Here is a 12,458-nt window from a genome sequence, read left to right on the forward strand (position 1 = left end):
CAGAGGCAGGGCTTGTTCCCACCAGCCTGAGATCATGAACTGAGCTGAAACCAAGAGTCAGACTCAAGCAACTGAGCACCCAGGCGCCCCATTGTTAATTGGTCTTTTTGTTCATGCTACCCAGGATCTGTGGGTCTGCTGTAGTATCCTGGGACAGAGGGAGCAGGTGATCCCCTGTAGGCTCAGGGAACGAGGTGGGTGATGGTGACGGGGCCTTGAAGGCCGACATGGTGTGTAGGGAAGGGAGCGAGGAGGGAGACGATTATATGAGTTTATGACTTGGCAGTGCACCTCCGCGGGCAGAGCCCTGTACCCCAAGCCCAAACACCAAGGGCATACCTGCTTTTCCTCCTCCAGGTCCTCCCTGCCACCTTGCCCCCATCCCAACTCCCAGTCCCATGCTGCCTTTGCATTTCTTGCAATGCAGGTTCCCCCTTTCCCTTCAGAGTTCCTTCCGGCTGTGCATTATAACCCTATATCACCCACTGTGATAGGTGTGTGTGTGGCAGAGGAGGAGGGAGCTGATGGGTTTGAAGACAATGCACCTGGCTAAGTTGTGTGTACACTGCCCAGAAAAGCCACATCTCTGCTTGTCCACTTGTGAGAGCAGCTTGTCCACTTGTGTAAATTGTTACAGCAGGCAGTAGGTGTTCTTGGACTGGCTCTGGGCCAGGTGGGGTGAAGATCACCCTTCTGTATTAGGCGCTTAGAAGTGAGTGATCTGGGGCTGTGTCCCTATATTTCTGAGCTTCTAGTTCCCCACCTGCAGGAGGGGATGATGCCACGAGGATCTTCTGAGGTCACATGGGGTAATATCTGGAAAAACTCCTGTAAATGAATCAAATGTAGAAGAGTCTTATCTTGGCTGGGGGTGCTGTCCACCCCCAGGGCCGTGTTATTAAATGGTCATATAACAAAGTTGGTGATGCAGACTGAATCTTCTGCATGACAAGCTCTCCCTCCCCTCCTCTCCTGCCTCCTTCCCAGTGGCCAGCCTGTGCCAACACTTCTCAACTAGGAAGAGTCACGAAAGCTGAGAGGGGCTGTGGAGGACACTTAGAAATCCAAACTAAACAGATAACAGGGAACCAGATACTTTCCAGTTTCTTCATGAAGCAGCTGGCCAGGGCAGAGTTTGCTGTACAAATTCATTTTGAAATAGCCTGGGAGGCAAAATTACTTTAAAGATAACTTCTGGAAGAGAAAATTTCATTCTGCTTACTCAGCATGATGTAGCAATTAAAATGCTGGTTTTCCTCCTCTTTGAGAGCTACCCCTGAATAATTTATGGCTTCACCCACTGGAGGCTCTAAGTCTTTGCTAAAATGAAATGATTTCCACTAAGAGTGGGTGTGGGGCTTCAGGCTGTTGTCGCTACCACGGGGCCCCTCTGTCTCCTGGCCTCAGGGTCTCAGGGCCAGGGTTGCCACCTCCAGGAACAGTTAGGCGCCAGTGGCAGCAGCACCACCTGGTGCCCTTCCAAAAAATGGTTGGTGACAGGGAGTATGGTGGCAACTTGGCTCTCTGGGCCGCAGTTTTTTCTGTAAAAAGAGGGTAGTTAGAGCATTCTAAAGCTCTTAGGCCAAGTCAGGGGATTTCTGTTGATGATATCTCAGTTTCCACAACAGCCTTGCAAAGCAGCTCTTCCATTTTCCACGTGAAACAGATGAAGATATTTATCTAAGACTGCAGTTAGCTAGAAGTAAATTTCGGCTCCCAAATCTATCCAGTCTAAAACCTGCGCTGTCTTGTCCTTGACTTATTTTGCCATGAAAAACTTGTTTTTCAGAGACTGCTTAAATTAGTGGTAGAGAAAGGTTGGGGGTGTTTAAAATTCTGAACATGCACAGCTTTCCCTAGAAATTGCAAAGCTTTTGCAAGATACCCTGAGGGGGTATCTGGCTGGCTCAGTTGGTGGAGTGTGTGACTCTGGGTCTCGGGTCATAAGTTCGAGCCCCAAATTGGGCGTAGAGATTACATAAAAAAATTAAAAAAACAAAAACTTGTCTTCTACAAATCTCTACATGCTGTTAGCCTGGCTTAAGTCACTATATGGAATTTTTTTTTTTAACATTTTATTTATAAGAGACACAGAGAGGCAGAGACACAGGCAAAGGGAGAAGCAGGTTCCCTGTGGGGAGCCTGATGTGGGACTCAATTCCAGGACCCTGGATCATGCCCTGAGCTGAAGTAGATGCTCAACCACTGAGCCAGCCAGGTGCCCCTTAAGAGTCGTATCTCTTAAGAGTGTGTGGGTGTGTGTGTGTGTGTGTGTGTGTGTTTCAAAAGGCTGTCCCTGCATTAGTCAAAAATTGTGAGGTTTTCATTTCCCTGGTGAAATTATCTGAACGAGCCCCTTCAGATTTATTCACCAATAAATGTCAAGTGGCCACATGGAGAGTTCCAGGACAGAAAGACTGCAGTCTCGCCGGGGTGGGCATTTTCAGGCTCCGAGGGGTGAAAGCATTCTTACTTAGAGAACTCACCTTCCCTTCCAAGAAAGAGGAGGCGCAAAAGTGGTGCCCGTGCAGGTGGGCTGGGAATGCAGGGTGCAGGTGCAGGGAGGACCCTGGGACCCCAGCTCACGGGGGATGGGGGTGCGCAGCCGGGACCGACCACAGAGGGGGAGGGTGCCAGGGAAGGTGCACCCCACGGAGCCCAGGCACCCATCTGGCTGCGTGTGGTGCTCACGGCCACGAACACCCCCCCCAACCTCTGTTGCAGGTCCAACCCGAAAGATGCCCCCCGGCGCCAGTGCCATGGACTTCTTCCAGCTTTTTGTCCCGGACAACGTGCTCAAGAACATGGTGGTGCAGACAAACATGTATGCCAAGAAGTTCCAGGAGCGCTTCGGCAGCGACGGCGCGTGGGCCGAGGTGACGCTGACGGAGATGAAGGCGTTCCTGGGCTACATGATCTCCACCAGCATCTCCCACTGCGAGTCCGTCCTCAGCATTTGGAGCGGCGGCTTCTATAGCAACAGGAGCCTCGCCCTGGTCATGAGCCAGGCCCGCTTCGAGAAGATCCTCAAGTACTTCCACGTGGTGGCCTTCCGCTCCAGCCAGACCACCCACGGCCTCTACAAGGTCCAGCCCTTCCTCGACTCCCTGCAGAACGGCTTCGACTCTGCCTTCAGGCCTTCCCAAACCCAGGTGAGGCCCGTGGGCGGGGCCTCCCTCCCTGGTGGCAGCCTCTCAGCCCGCCTTCGCCCCAGGGCACCCCTTCTTCTCCTGTACTCCCTCCCACCCCCCCAGCTCCAGACCACAGAGAAGTCAGAGCCAGGTTTAGCTCAGACACTCCGTTCCCCTCCTCCTTGCCCGACTCCTCCCTCCTCTTGATGGTGCTGTCTTTCCAAACTATGTTTTCCAGGCTAATGTAAATTTTCTTCTACTAAGAACCTCTAATATTAACTTACTGTGTTCTTCCCTGCTGGTGAGGAAAGGGCCGAAGCCTTGTAGGTGGCAGAGGGGAGGAGGCCAAAATCTACACCAGGATCACTCAGGTGCTGGGGTCCACCTGGCACATGTGACACAGGCAGGGCCTTTGGACCAGGGTCTGATAGAGCCCTACACCAGCTCTTCAGCCCCCTGACAAACCTTCCCAACGTCCCTAACTGGTTCTGGAAGGCTCCGTTTACTCTCAGCTCCTGAGCCTTCTGGTGTTGACATGTGGCCAGTACCCTTGGCTGTGGTGAGATGTGACTTTCAGAGTCGTCCTCAAAGCTACTCCACTGGTCTAGCAAACTGAGGAGGTGGCTTATTTCTGGGATGCTTCTACACAAAACTTTCGAAAGTTTTTGGCCCACATGAGCCCAATTCCATTTGACCCATTTGATGTGGAAACACAAATTGACATCATTTTTATTTGTGTGTTTAAAGAGCCACCAGTCCACCTGCTCTTCCTTGTGCTTTTCCCTTAAGGGCCTTCTTCAGGGCAGCCCTGGTGGCTCAGCGGTTTGGCGCTGCCTTCAGCCCAGGATGTGATCCTGGAGACCTGGGATCGAGTCACACATCGGGTTCCCTGCATGGAGCCTGCTTCTCCCTCTGCCTGTGTCTCTGCCTCTCTCTCTGTGTCTCTCATGAATAAATAAATAAAATCTTTTTTTTTTTAAAAGGGCCTTCTTCATAAATCTCAGATTCTTTCTAATGTTTTCCCTTTCCCTGACTCTCTATCTTGCCTCTTTCCCTGCACAGCTGAAAATCACCGGATTTTTGTGGGGGAAGATATCTCCCTATTTCAGGTCTGTGGGAGCCTTAAAACAATCTCTGGAAGTGTTCCCCCTGCTGTTCTGTGAATATTCTGGGCTCATTATGATTTCCAGGTGTTTGTGATGCTCTTTCTGACTCCCAGAGCATTTCCCTCTTCTCTCTGCCTTAACAGATTTACCCGGTCTCTGGGGCCCAATGCAGGGCCAGTATTTCCGTGCTGGTCTGTGCTTTCCCGAATGTCCCCACTATTTACAGGGCAGCTGAGTATCATTCTTTCTTGTCCCCAGTCTCTTACCTTCGAGACAGGAGGTAGGATCTTTTGGGCCCTGCTTTAAACAGGATCAGGGCTGAGCATATTATTTTTTGTTTCACTGAATATTTGCTTGGTTGAAAATGAACCAAACCAGAGCCATGCTGGCTGGATGCAAGGGGAAAAGGATATTCTGACCATGGTCGGGACCAGCCGTTTGAGCAGCTACTGGAAGAGGCTGCAGGCTCGCTCTGGGTATCTCTCAAGAATCAAACAGCCAGCTGCTTGGATGATTGATACTTAACAGCATAAAGATAAGGCTTCTGATGATCCTTCTAGCCCCTAGACTAGGCCAGCCTTGTCCAGGGTTATACTCCTGTTTGTGGTGTTATGTGAGTTGGCCTTGTGCCATCAGGGCCCCAGCAGGAAATTCTAAAGCTTTCCTGGTATTCCAGCTTTTCTCTTCTGTGAAAAGTCCCTGTTTGGGCTCTGGAACATTCATTTGGGTAGAAGGGGATCAAGTAGTGGGTTTGTTTGGGAGTTGCCATCTGCCACCCCAAAGCCTCAGGGCTCCTGTGAAGGGTCTTCACTCTGCCTGCTGAGGACAGTTGGCACAGTTCTCCATCAGATGTGTGGGTGGATCTGCTCCAGGCTCCCCAGCATCACTCTATATCCCACTCCCTCACACACACACCACCCTCAAAACACACGGCACACTTGCCTCGCAAACCACACACACCCTCTGCCCTGCAGTTTCTGGAGCCTTTCTGTACCAGCAAATGTGACCCTCTGGGATGAGTTTAGAACTTTCACACAGCCTTCAGAAACCGGATGGTTCTCAGGGTCTAACAGTAACCCACGCAGCCATGTGTCATGTGTGCCCACACTCGTGTTTATACACAAATGCAAAATGAAGAGATGTTGCATTTCCTCAAAACTGGGAACCAATTAATTAGAAGAGTATTTTCGGACAGGGATTATACAAGTAAATAAATGGACGCTTTGTCTTTCCTCTACCATAACCACTGCCATGCCCCAAAATGAGCTTGTCCTACAGGAAAGACTCAGGAAATAGAGTTGGGTAAGGTTGCTGCTGGCCAGCCAGCATCCTGGAGAAGGAAATGCTTTTCTGGCATGCATAGCTTTCATGCAGAGTTTTGCTTTGGTGAGGTGTATGACGAAATGTAAATGCACACAGACTAGAGGTACATTGGCTTTCTGGAGATGAGGGAGCGAGGGCAGTTTTATGTACTGTGGCTTCACAGGGGCCTGAGTAGGACATGCTTCTTTTCTTTTTTTAAAGATTTATTTATTTATTTATGATAGACATAGAGAGAGAGAGGGGCAGAGACAGGAGGAGGGAGAAGCAGGCTCCATGCCGGGAGCCTGATGTGGGACTTGATCCCAGGACTCCAGGATCGCGCCTTGGGCCAAAGGCAGGCGCTAAACGGCTGAGCCACCCAGGGATCCCCAGGACATGCTTCTTGAGCAGGGGGAGCAGAGCAGGAACAGGCAGGCAGCCAGAGGGCTTCTTTCTATCATCTTCCCCTCAACACCCCCTCCATGTCCCCACAGTGTGTGGGACTTACCCATTTGACTACAGTGGTTCCAAATGGGGCTTTGAATGTTTTAGGAATCCACGGAGTCCGGCAGCCCCCGTGGCTTAGCGGTTTAGCGCCACCTTCAGCTCAGGGCCTGATCCTGGAGACCTGGGATCGAGTCCCATGTCGGGCTCCCTGCATGGAGCCTGCTTTGCCCTCTGTCTGTGTCTCTGCCTCTCTCTCTCTCATGAATAAATAAATTTAAAAAATTTAAAAAAAAAATAAGGAATCCACAGAGTCAGCTAGGCATGAGGGCCAGGGAAGGCACAGTGGCTAGGCAACTTCTCCAGCCCTCCCCTTCACGAGCATCAGACGGGGGAGGCAGGTTTAAGGTCCACATGCTTGGGAACCCTGGGTGGCTCAGCGGTTTAGTGCCTGCCTTCCACCTGGGGCCTGATCCTGGAGGCCCAGAATCGAGTCCCATGTCGGGCTCCCTGCAAGAAGCCTGCTTCTCCCTCTGCCTGTGTCTCTGCCTCTCTCGCTCTCTCTGTGTTTCCCATGAATAAGTAAATAAAATCTTTAAAAAAAAAAAAAAAGGTCCCCATGCTTCCACCAGCAGAGCAGTCTGGGGACCAGGCTGAACATTACAAGGCTGCTGCTGTTTTATTTTTATTTTTTTATTTTTTTGCTGCTGCTGTTTTAATGGAATTCAGGGTAGCATTAATGGAAGGGTGGGAGGATACTGTCTAAATCACAACTGGTAAGTACCGTCCTTGAATCTGCCCTTGTCAGACAGTGTTCTGACATCACGTGGGAGCTTGTTGGATATGCAGAAGCTCGGGCCCTGCCCCAAACCTACTAGAGCAGAATTTACCTTTTAGTGAGATCTTGGCTGACTGGTTGGTTTGTTAGAGTTCCAAAAGCACTGGTGGAGAGCAGGGGTTGGCACACTCTTTCTGTCAGTGGCCAGCTGGTCAGTGGTAGGCTTCATAGGCCATAGGGTCTCTGTTGCATCTTGTACAATGTGCTCTTGTAGCCCAGGAGCAGCCATTGAGAATACGTGAGTGAACCTGGCAGGTCCCAGTAAAACTTTATTTACAACAGGTGGTGAGCCAGACTCCACCACAGTTTGCTGGTCCCCCATCTAGGGCATTGGGTATGGTTCTTGGAATCCTATCATTTCCCACATTCTTCATTTCAATGAAATTCAGACACACATGCCAATTTGTAATTAAGCTTGAGAAAGATTTGGGGGGAGAGGTGTAGCAGATTCCTAAATTTACCCAAAAGTCTCCCCAGAAAAGCTTTAGCTTGAAGAAACAAAATTTGACCACCACCCCCACTCCATTTTTTTATGCCAATTCTTTTTACTTTATAGTCTTGTCATTGAAAACATCTTATAACCATGTTATAAAGAAACTGAAATAGGTGAAATACGTTTACAGTTTGTCTTGGGAATCCGTGTCTGGAAGGACACAATGTGGAAGAAAGCAGAGGCTGGGTTATGGGGCACGGCCACAAGGCACCGGGTTCATTTCAGGGGTGGATTTTAAGGAGAGATCGTTCAGCCCTGGGGGACAAAGGTTGAGGACCAGTGTGAGAGCAGTCTTGAATACCTAAAGAAATAGTATGTGTTTTTCTTTGTTTCTCACAGGGACAGACATTAGATCAATAGGCTCAGATTAAATATGAGGGAAAGAACTTTTTAGCAGTTGGAGCTGTCCATCAGAAAGGTCTTTTCTGGGGCACCCGCATGGCTCAGTAGTTGAGCATCTGCCTTCGGCTCAGATCGTGATCCTTGGGTCTTGGGATCAAGTCCCGCATTGGGCTCCCCACAGGAGCCTGCTTCTCCCTCTGCCTATGTCTCTTCCTCTCTATCTGTGTCTCTCATGAATAAATAAATAAAATCTTAAAAAAAAAGAAAAAGAAAGGTCTTTTCTGAAAACGGTGGGCATGTCCTACTAGAAGTCAGGACTCCTGGAGATCCCTCTACCAAGTGAGAGTTTGCTCTGGGGACCTTGAGCCACTAAGAATAATAATTATTATACATGTAATGAGATAACTATAAATATATTTAAAATATATAAGTATCTACATTAAATATGTATTTTATAAATGAGTAAAATAAAAATAAAATTACCTTTTAATTTTCTATTTACTGAATACCTGCTATATGTCAGGGCCCAGGCTAAGTGCCTTGCATACGGTTTCTTAATTCATTCTCCCCAAAACACTGGTATAGATATTACCCTTTATAGATGAAGAGACTCAGGATCAGAGAGGTAAGGTAACTTAGGTCACACAGCTGCTCAAAGGCAGAGACTCCATTGGAGCAGAGATCTGATGACATCCATCCCCCCAAACTCACGCTACCTTCCATGAGCATCTCTGCTTTTTCCATTCCTGGCAGGTGCTACACGAACCCCTGATTGACGAGGACCCTGTGTTCATTGCCACGTGCACGGAGCGGGAACTCCGAAAGAGGAAAAAACGGAAATTCAGCCTGTGGGTCAGGCAGTGTTCTTCCACTGGCTTCATTATCCAGGTGAGCCCCGGATGGGCCCAGGGAGGCCAAGGGAGGACAGTCCAAGGGACTCGGCTCGTTTGGTAACTGATGAGCTGGCTCACTCACCCTTTCCCTGAGCCTTCCCCAGAAGCTGCAGCAGGTGCAGGCCTGAGCTGCTCCCTCCTCATGAGGACACTGGGGCAGCTGGCCAGCCCTTCCTGTCCTGTCCAGCCCTTCTGGTTCAGTAACAACAGTAGACACCGATCAAGGCCCCGACCATGTTGGCCGAGGCTTTACCAAAAGAGTGGGTCCGAGAGGCAACTACCATGTCTCTTGAGGACATGCTGTGTGGTGGTCCCAAAAGGTCCCTCCCACCCCGACCTTCCAGGTCTCTGTCCCACCATAGTGTAGCGAGGAAGCCTTCTTCCTAGGCTGCCAACAGCCAGCTGGTTAAGTTAGCCTTCGTCAGGAGTCCAGCCCTCTGAGCCAGCTGGGCACCTGCTCACTGGCCCTGCTTTGCTCCAAGAGACACAGATGAGTATTTCAGAAGTGACCACGCTCCACTGCAGGGAAAGTGTCAGTTCAGCTGCCAGGATCAGCTGGGGTGCAGAGTGCACAAAAGGAGAAGGTGGGGGTTGGCAAACAATGTGGCACTTATGTGACAGCTCCGGGCCCCAGGCTGGTTTGTCCTGCTTTCCTCGCCGGACACCTTCTCCTGACTGTCAGGCCTGCCAGCCCTGCGGTCACAGCCGACCCTGCCTCACTGCCCTGGCCTGGCTGCTGCCTCAGATCTGAGGCACAGGGGGTTTGCACTCCCTTCTCTCTGAGCCAGAGAAGAAGTTGTGAGAAGATTTGGTTGTGCACCTCCTTGCCATAGTCAAGGAAGTGCATGTGCTCCAGGCAAACATGTCTGCTAAGAAGGACCATCCCATTCTCTCCCTGCAGGCCTGTAGGACCTTCAGCTTGGGCTTGGGCCAGGAGCTCCAGCTGGACCCCAGACCTGAGTCAGCTTGAGCACAGGCTTCAGGCAGTTGCCACAGCAGACCTTTCCCAGAGCAGGATTGACCCAGGATCAATCCTGGGTCCTGAGGCCTGGGCCCCTCTGTCCCTTCACAGCCTCCACTGTCCTTTGCAGTGACACTCACTGGAGACAGCAGGGTGAGGTTCACTTTATATGAGCCTTCCTAAGGAACATTCAGTCCTCCTTTGAATAAGTACTTTCCTAGTACCTGTTCACTGAAGCATTGTGCCAGGCACTGGAAGGCAGAAACACAGTCCTGCCTTCTCAGACATCTGCCCATGTGGCTTGTGAACAGATGTTCACACGTGGGTTCTGTGTGTGTCTATACCACTTCCTTTTACTGGAAGCACTGAGTAGCTAGAAACCATGCCCATTACCTGGCAAGGCCACAGATCTCTCCTTGGGTACAAGTTCTTCCCAACTTTGTAAAATCTGTAAAATCCCCATCTATTTTGAAACTTCCTATTGTTTGTTTGTCTAAGATTTTATTTATTTATTCATGAGAGAAACAGAGAGGCAGGGACATAGAGGGAGAAGCAGGCTCCTCACAGGGAGCCCGATGTGGGCCTTGATCTGAGGACCATAGGATCACACCCTGAGCCAAAGGCAGATGCTCAACCACTGAGCTACCCAGGCGTCCCAGTTTTCCTTTTGTTTCTAAAACTCTGTGATTCCAGGAGGCTTTCCTGCAGCACGAGGGTCTGTATTTAGAAACCAAACCGGAGCTGGCCCGATCCAATCCAAAGTGGTTGGTCATTCCGTGGCCTGGACAACAGCAGTGGTTACCCTTCAGCCACAGGCTCCCCCATGACAGTGTGGAGCAAGAACTTTCTCGGCTGCCCCAGTTTATCTCCTTTGTTCCTTGGTCAAAAGGAAGGGGCCTGTGGCAGGCAGCCGGGCAGGGAAGGTCACCACAGGACCTTTGTGCCTTCTTTGCAGACATTGTGTGGGCTTGTATGCCCAAGAACATGGTCTTCGTTTTAGCTTGTCAGATATATTCTTCTCCAAAGTGACTTTTCAGGAGAGAAGCCCGACTGCTGAGCCTCCAGAAGACTGTGGCCAGCCTCTGGCATGAAAGGCCCTTGGCCATTCTGGTTCTTTCTCTCTGGAGCAGTCTGCCCAGCCATCCGTTTCCAAGGTCAGCTGCATGTTTTGCTGCAGCCAGTGGGGGATGCAAGCTGATGTGATACATAAATCAGAGGGGACATGTGCGTGATTCTGCTTTGGTTCATCTGCTCTGCCCATGAGAGAGTGTCCAGGCCGGATCCCTGAGGTCTGAAAACCCGTGAGCTGTGGAACTTTTCCTCATGCCACTAAGCTTCCATGGCAGTTCATTACATGTTGACCTAGACAACTGGGCCTACCAGCTTGGGCCTGCAGAGCTGTCCAGACTGCTCTATTCTAGTCACTTAGGCACAGAGTGAGCCGATGTCTTGAAGGAACAGTGGATTTATAGGTGGGTTTCTAGAAGAAACTGCAGTCTTGCTTCGGCTTTGCCATTTCATTCTGCCAAGACTCAGCATTTGTTGGCTGGGCTGCACGCTTCTGAAGCATGGTCAGGCTGAGGATTAGCTCCACTAGAAACATTGTAGTTAAAGGCATAAGTGAGGGGAAAAACTGATCACTGTGGTGAGTGATTTCCCTGCTGGTGCCAGGAAAGGTTAGTGGGAGAGAATCAGGAGCTCAGTGCAGCCAGCCCATCCTGTCTGGGCCTTAAATGGGGTGAGTTTCTCTCCACAGGACATCTAGGTGAGGAGGGGGAGCCGACGGCTAGACAGAAATAATAATATAGGGGCACCCAGATGGCACAGCCGGTTGACTCTTGGTTTTGGCTGAGGTTGTGATCTCAAGGTTGTGGGTTGGAGACCCACGTCAGGGTCCATGATCAGCAGACCCTCTACCCCTCCCATTTGTGGTGCACTCACTTTCTCTCTCTCTCAAATAAATAAAATCTTTAAAATAATAAATAATAATAATAATGGTGGTTGTTTAGAAGAACTCTGGTATTTTTCGTTATTTTCTCAGGAAAGGACTGTAGGGAGGGATGTGATAGGAGGGAGGTAGAAGGAGAGATTAAATTGACTCATTCTGGAAGTTCAAGGGTTAATATCACTCGTTTCTGGGTTTCTGGGCATGCAGGAGGTAGGGGTGAAAGCTTCCAGAAGAAAGCAGCTGTGGGAGCTGCTGAGAGCCAGTGGACCCTCCTGTCAGTGTCATCCCGTGCTGTGAAGTGTCTCTGCCTTGTCTGTCCTCAGAGCTCTCTTGAGAACCTTGCTGTGGCAAGCTCTTACAGAGGCTTGCCTCAGAACACTGGCCCTGGGCTCCCACTTGGCATCTGTGGATGTCCTGCATGTCCGCTTACCTTAAACATCCGTCCAAAATGTCTGTCTTGGTGTTGTGCTACGCACCAAACGGTTGACCGTAACTCCACAAGTGGAGATGCCGGCCTGCAGCGCTCGGGCCTGCAGGACAATCCGATGGGCCCGTTCACGTGGCTCTGTGATGCCAGCTGTAGGCCCCAGGCCCTTTGTCTTTGCAGTCTGGTCAACTGTAATAAGAGGAAGGTGGGTAATGGAATAAGGAGCGTATCTTTTTTTATTGTGGCAAAATATGCATAGCTTGTAAAATTTACCGTTTGAGCCATTTTTCAATGTTCAGTGGCATGAAGTTTGTGCACAGTGTTGTGCAGCCAATACCACTGTCCATTTCTAGAATTTTTTCACTGTGTCATGCATCTGGGAGCATATGTCTTAGCTGGGGGATAATACGCTATCACGTAGAAATAGTGACTTCCCCATGAGCAAAGGCACTTTGCACACACACTGCGGATACTGCTGGAGCTTGGAGGTGAGATCCCTGGCACCTTGGTTTGGTTGAGCTTTGGCACTGTCTCCAAGGTTGTCGTGCTTTCCTTGGTCAGGTTTTTTTGTTT

General features: G+C 50.1%; 1 protein-coding gene across 2 annotated transcripts in view; it reads left to right on the forward strand.

Moving 5' to 3' along the window:
• PGBD5 (piggyBac transposable element derived 5) overlaps positions 1-12,458 on the forward strand; it is a 106,960-nt gene that overhangs the window by 67,993 nt on the left and 26,509 nt on the right. For both annotated transcript variants that reach the window (XM_025448511.2, XM_025448512.2), the window contains exons 2-3: positions 2,725-3,152; positions 8,410-8,544. In XM_025448511.2, coding sequence (XP_025304296.1) covers positions 2,725-3,152; positions 8,410-8,544 — 563 coding nt within the window. The remainder of the gene's footprint in view (positions 1-2,724; positions 3,153-8,409; positions 8,545-12,458) is intronic.

This window comes from Canis lupus, chromosome 4 (genome assembly GCF_003254725.2).
Source record: "Canis lupus dingo isolate Sandy chromosome 4, ASM325472v2, whole genome shotgun sequence".
Classification (NCBI taxonomy): domain Eukaryota; kingdom Metazoa; phylum Chordata; class Mammalia; order Carnivora; family Canidae; genus Canis; species Canis lupus.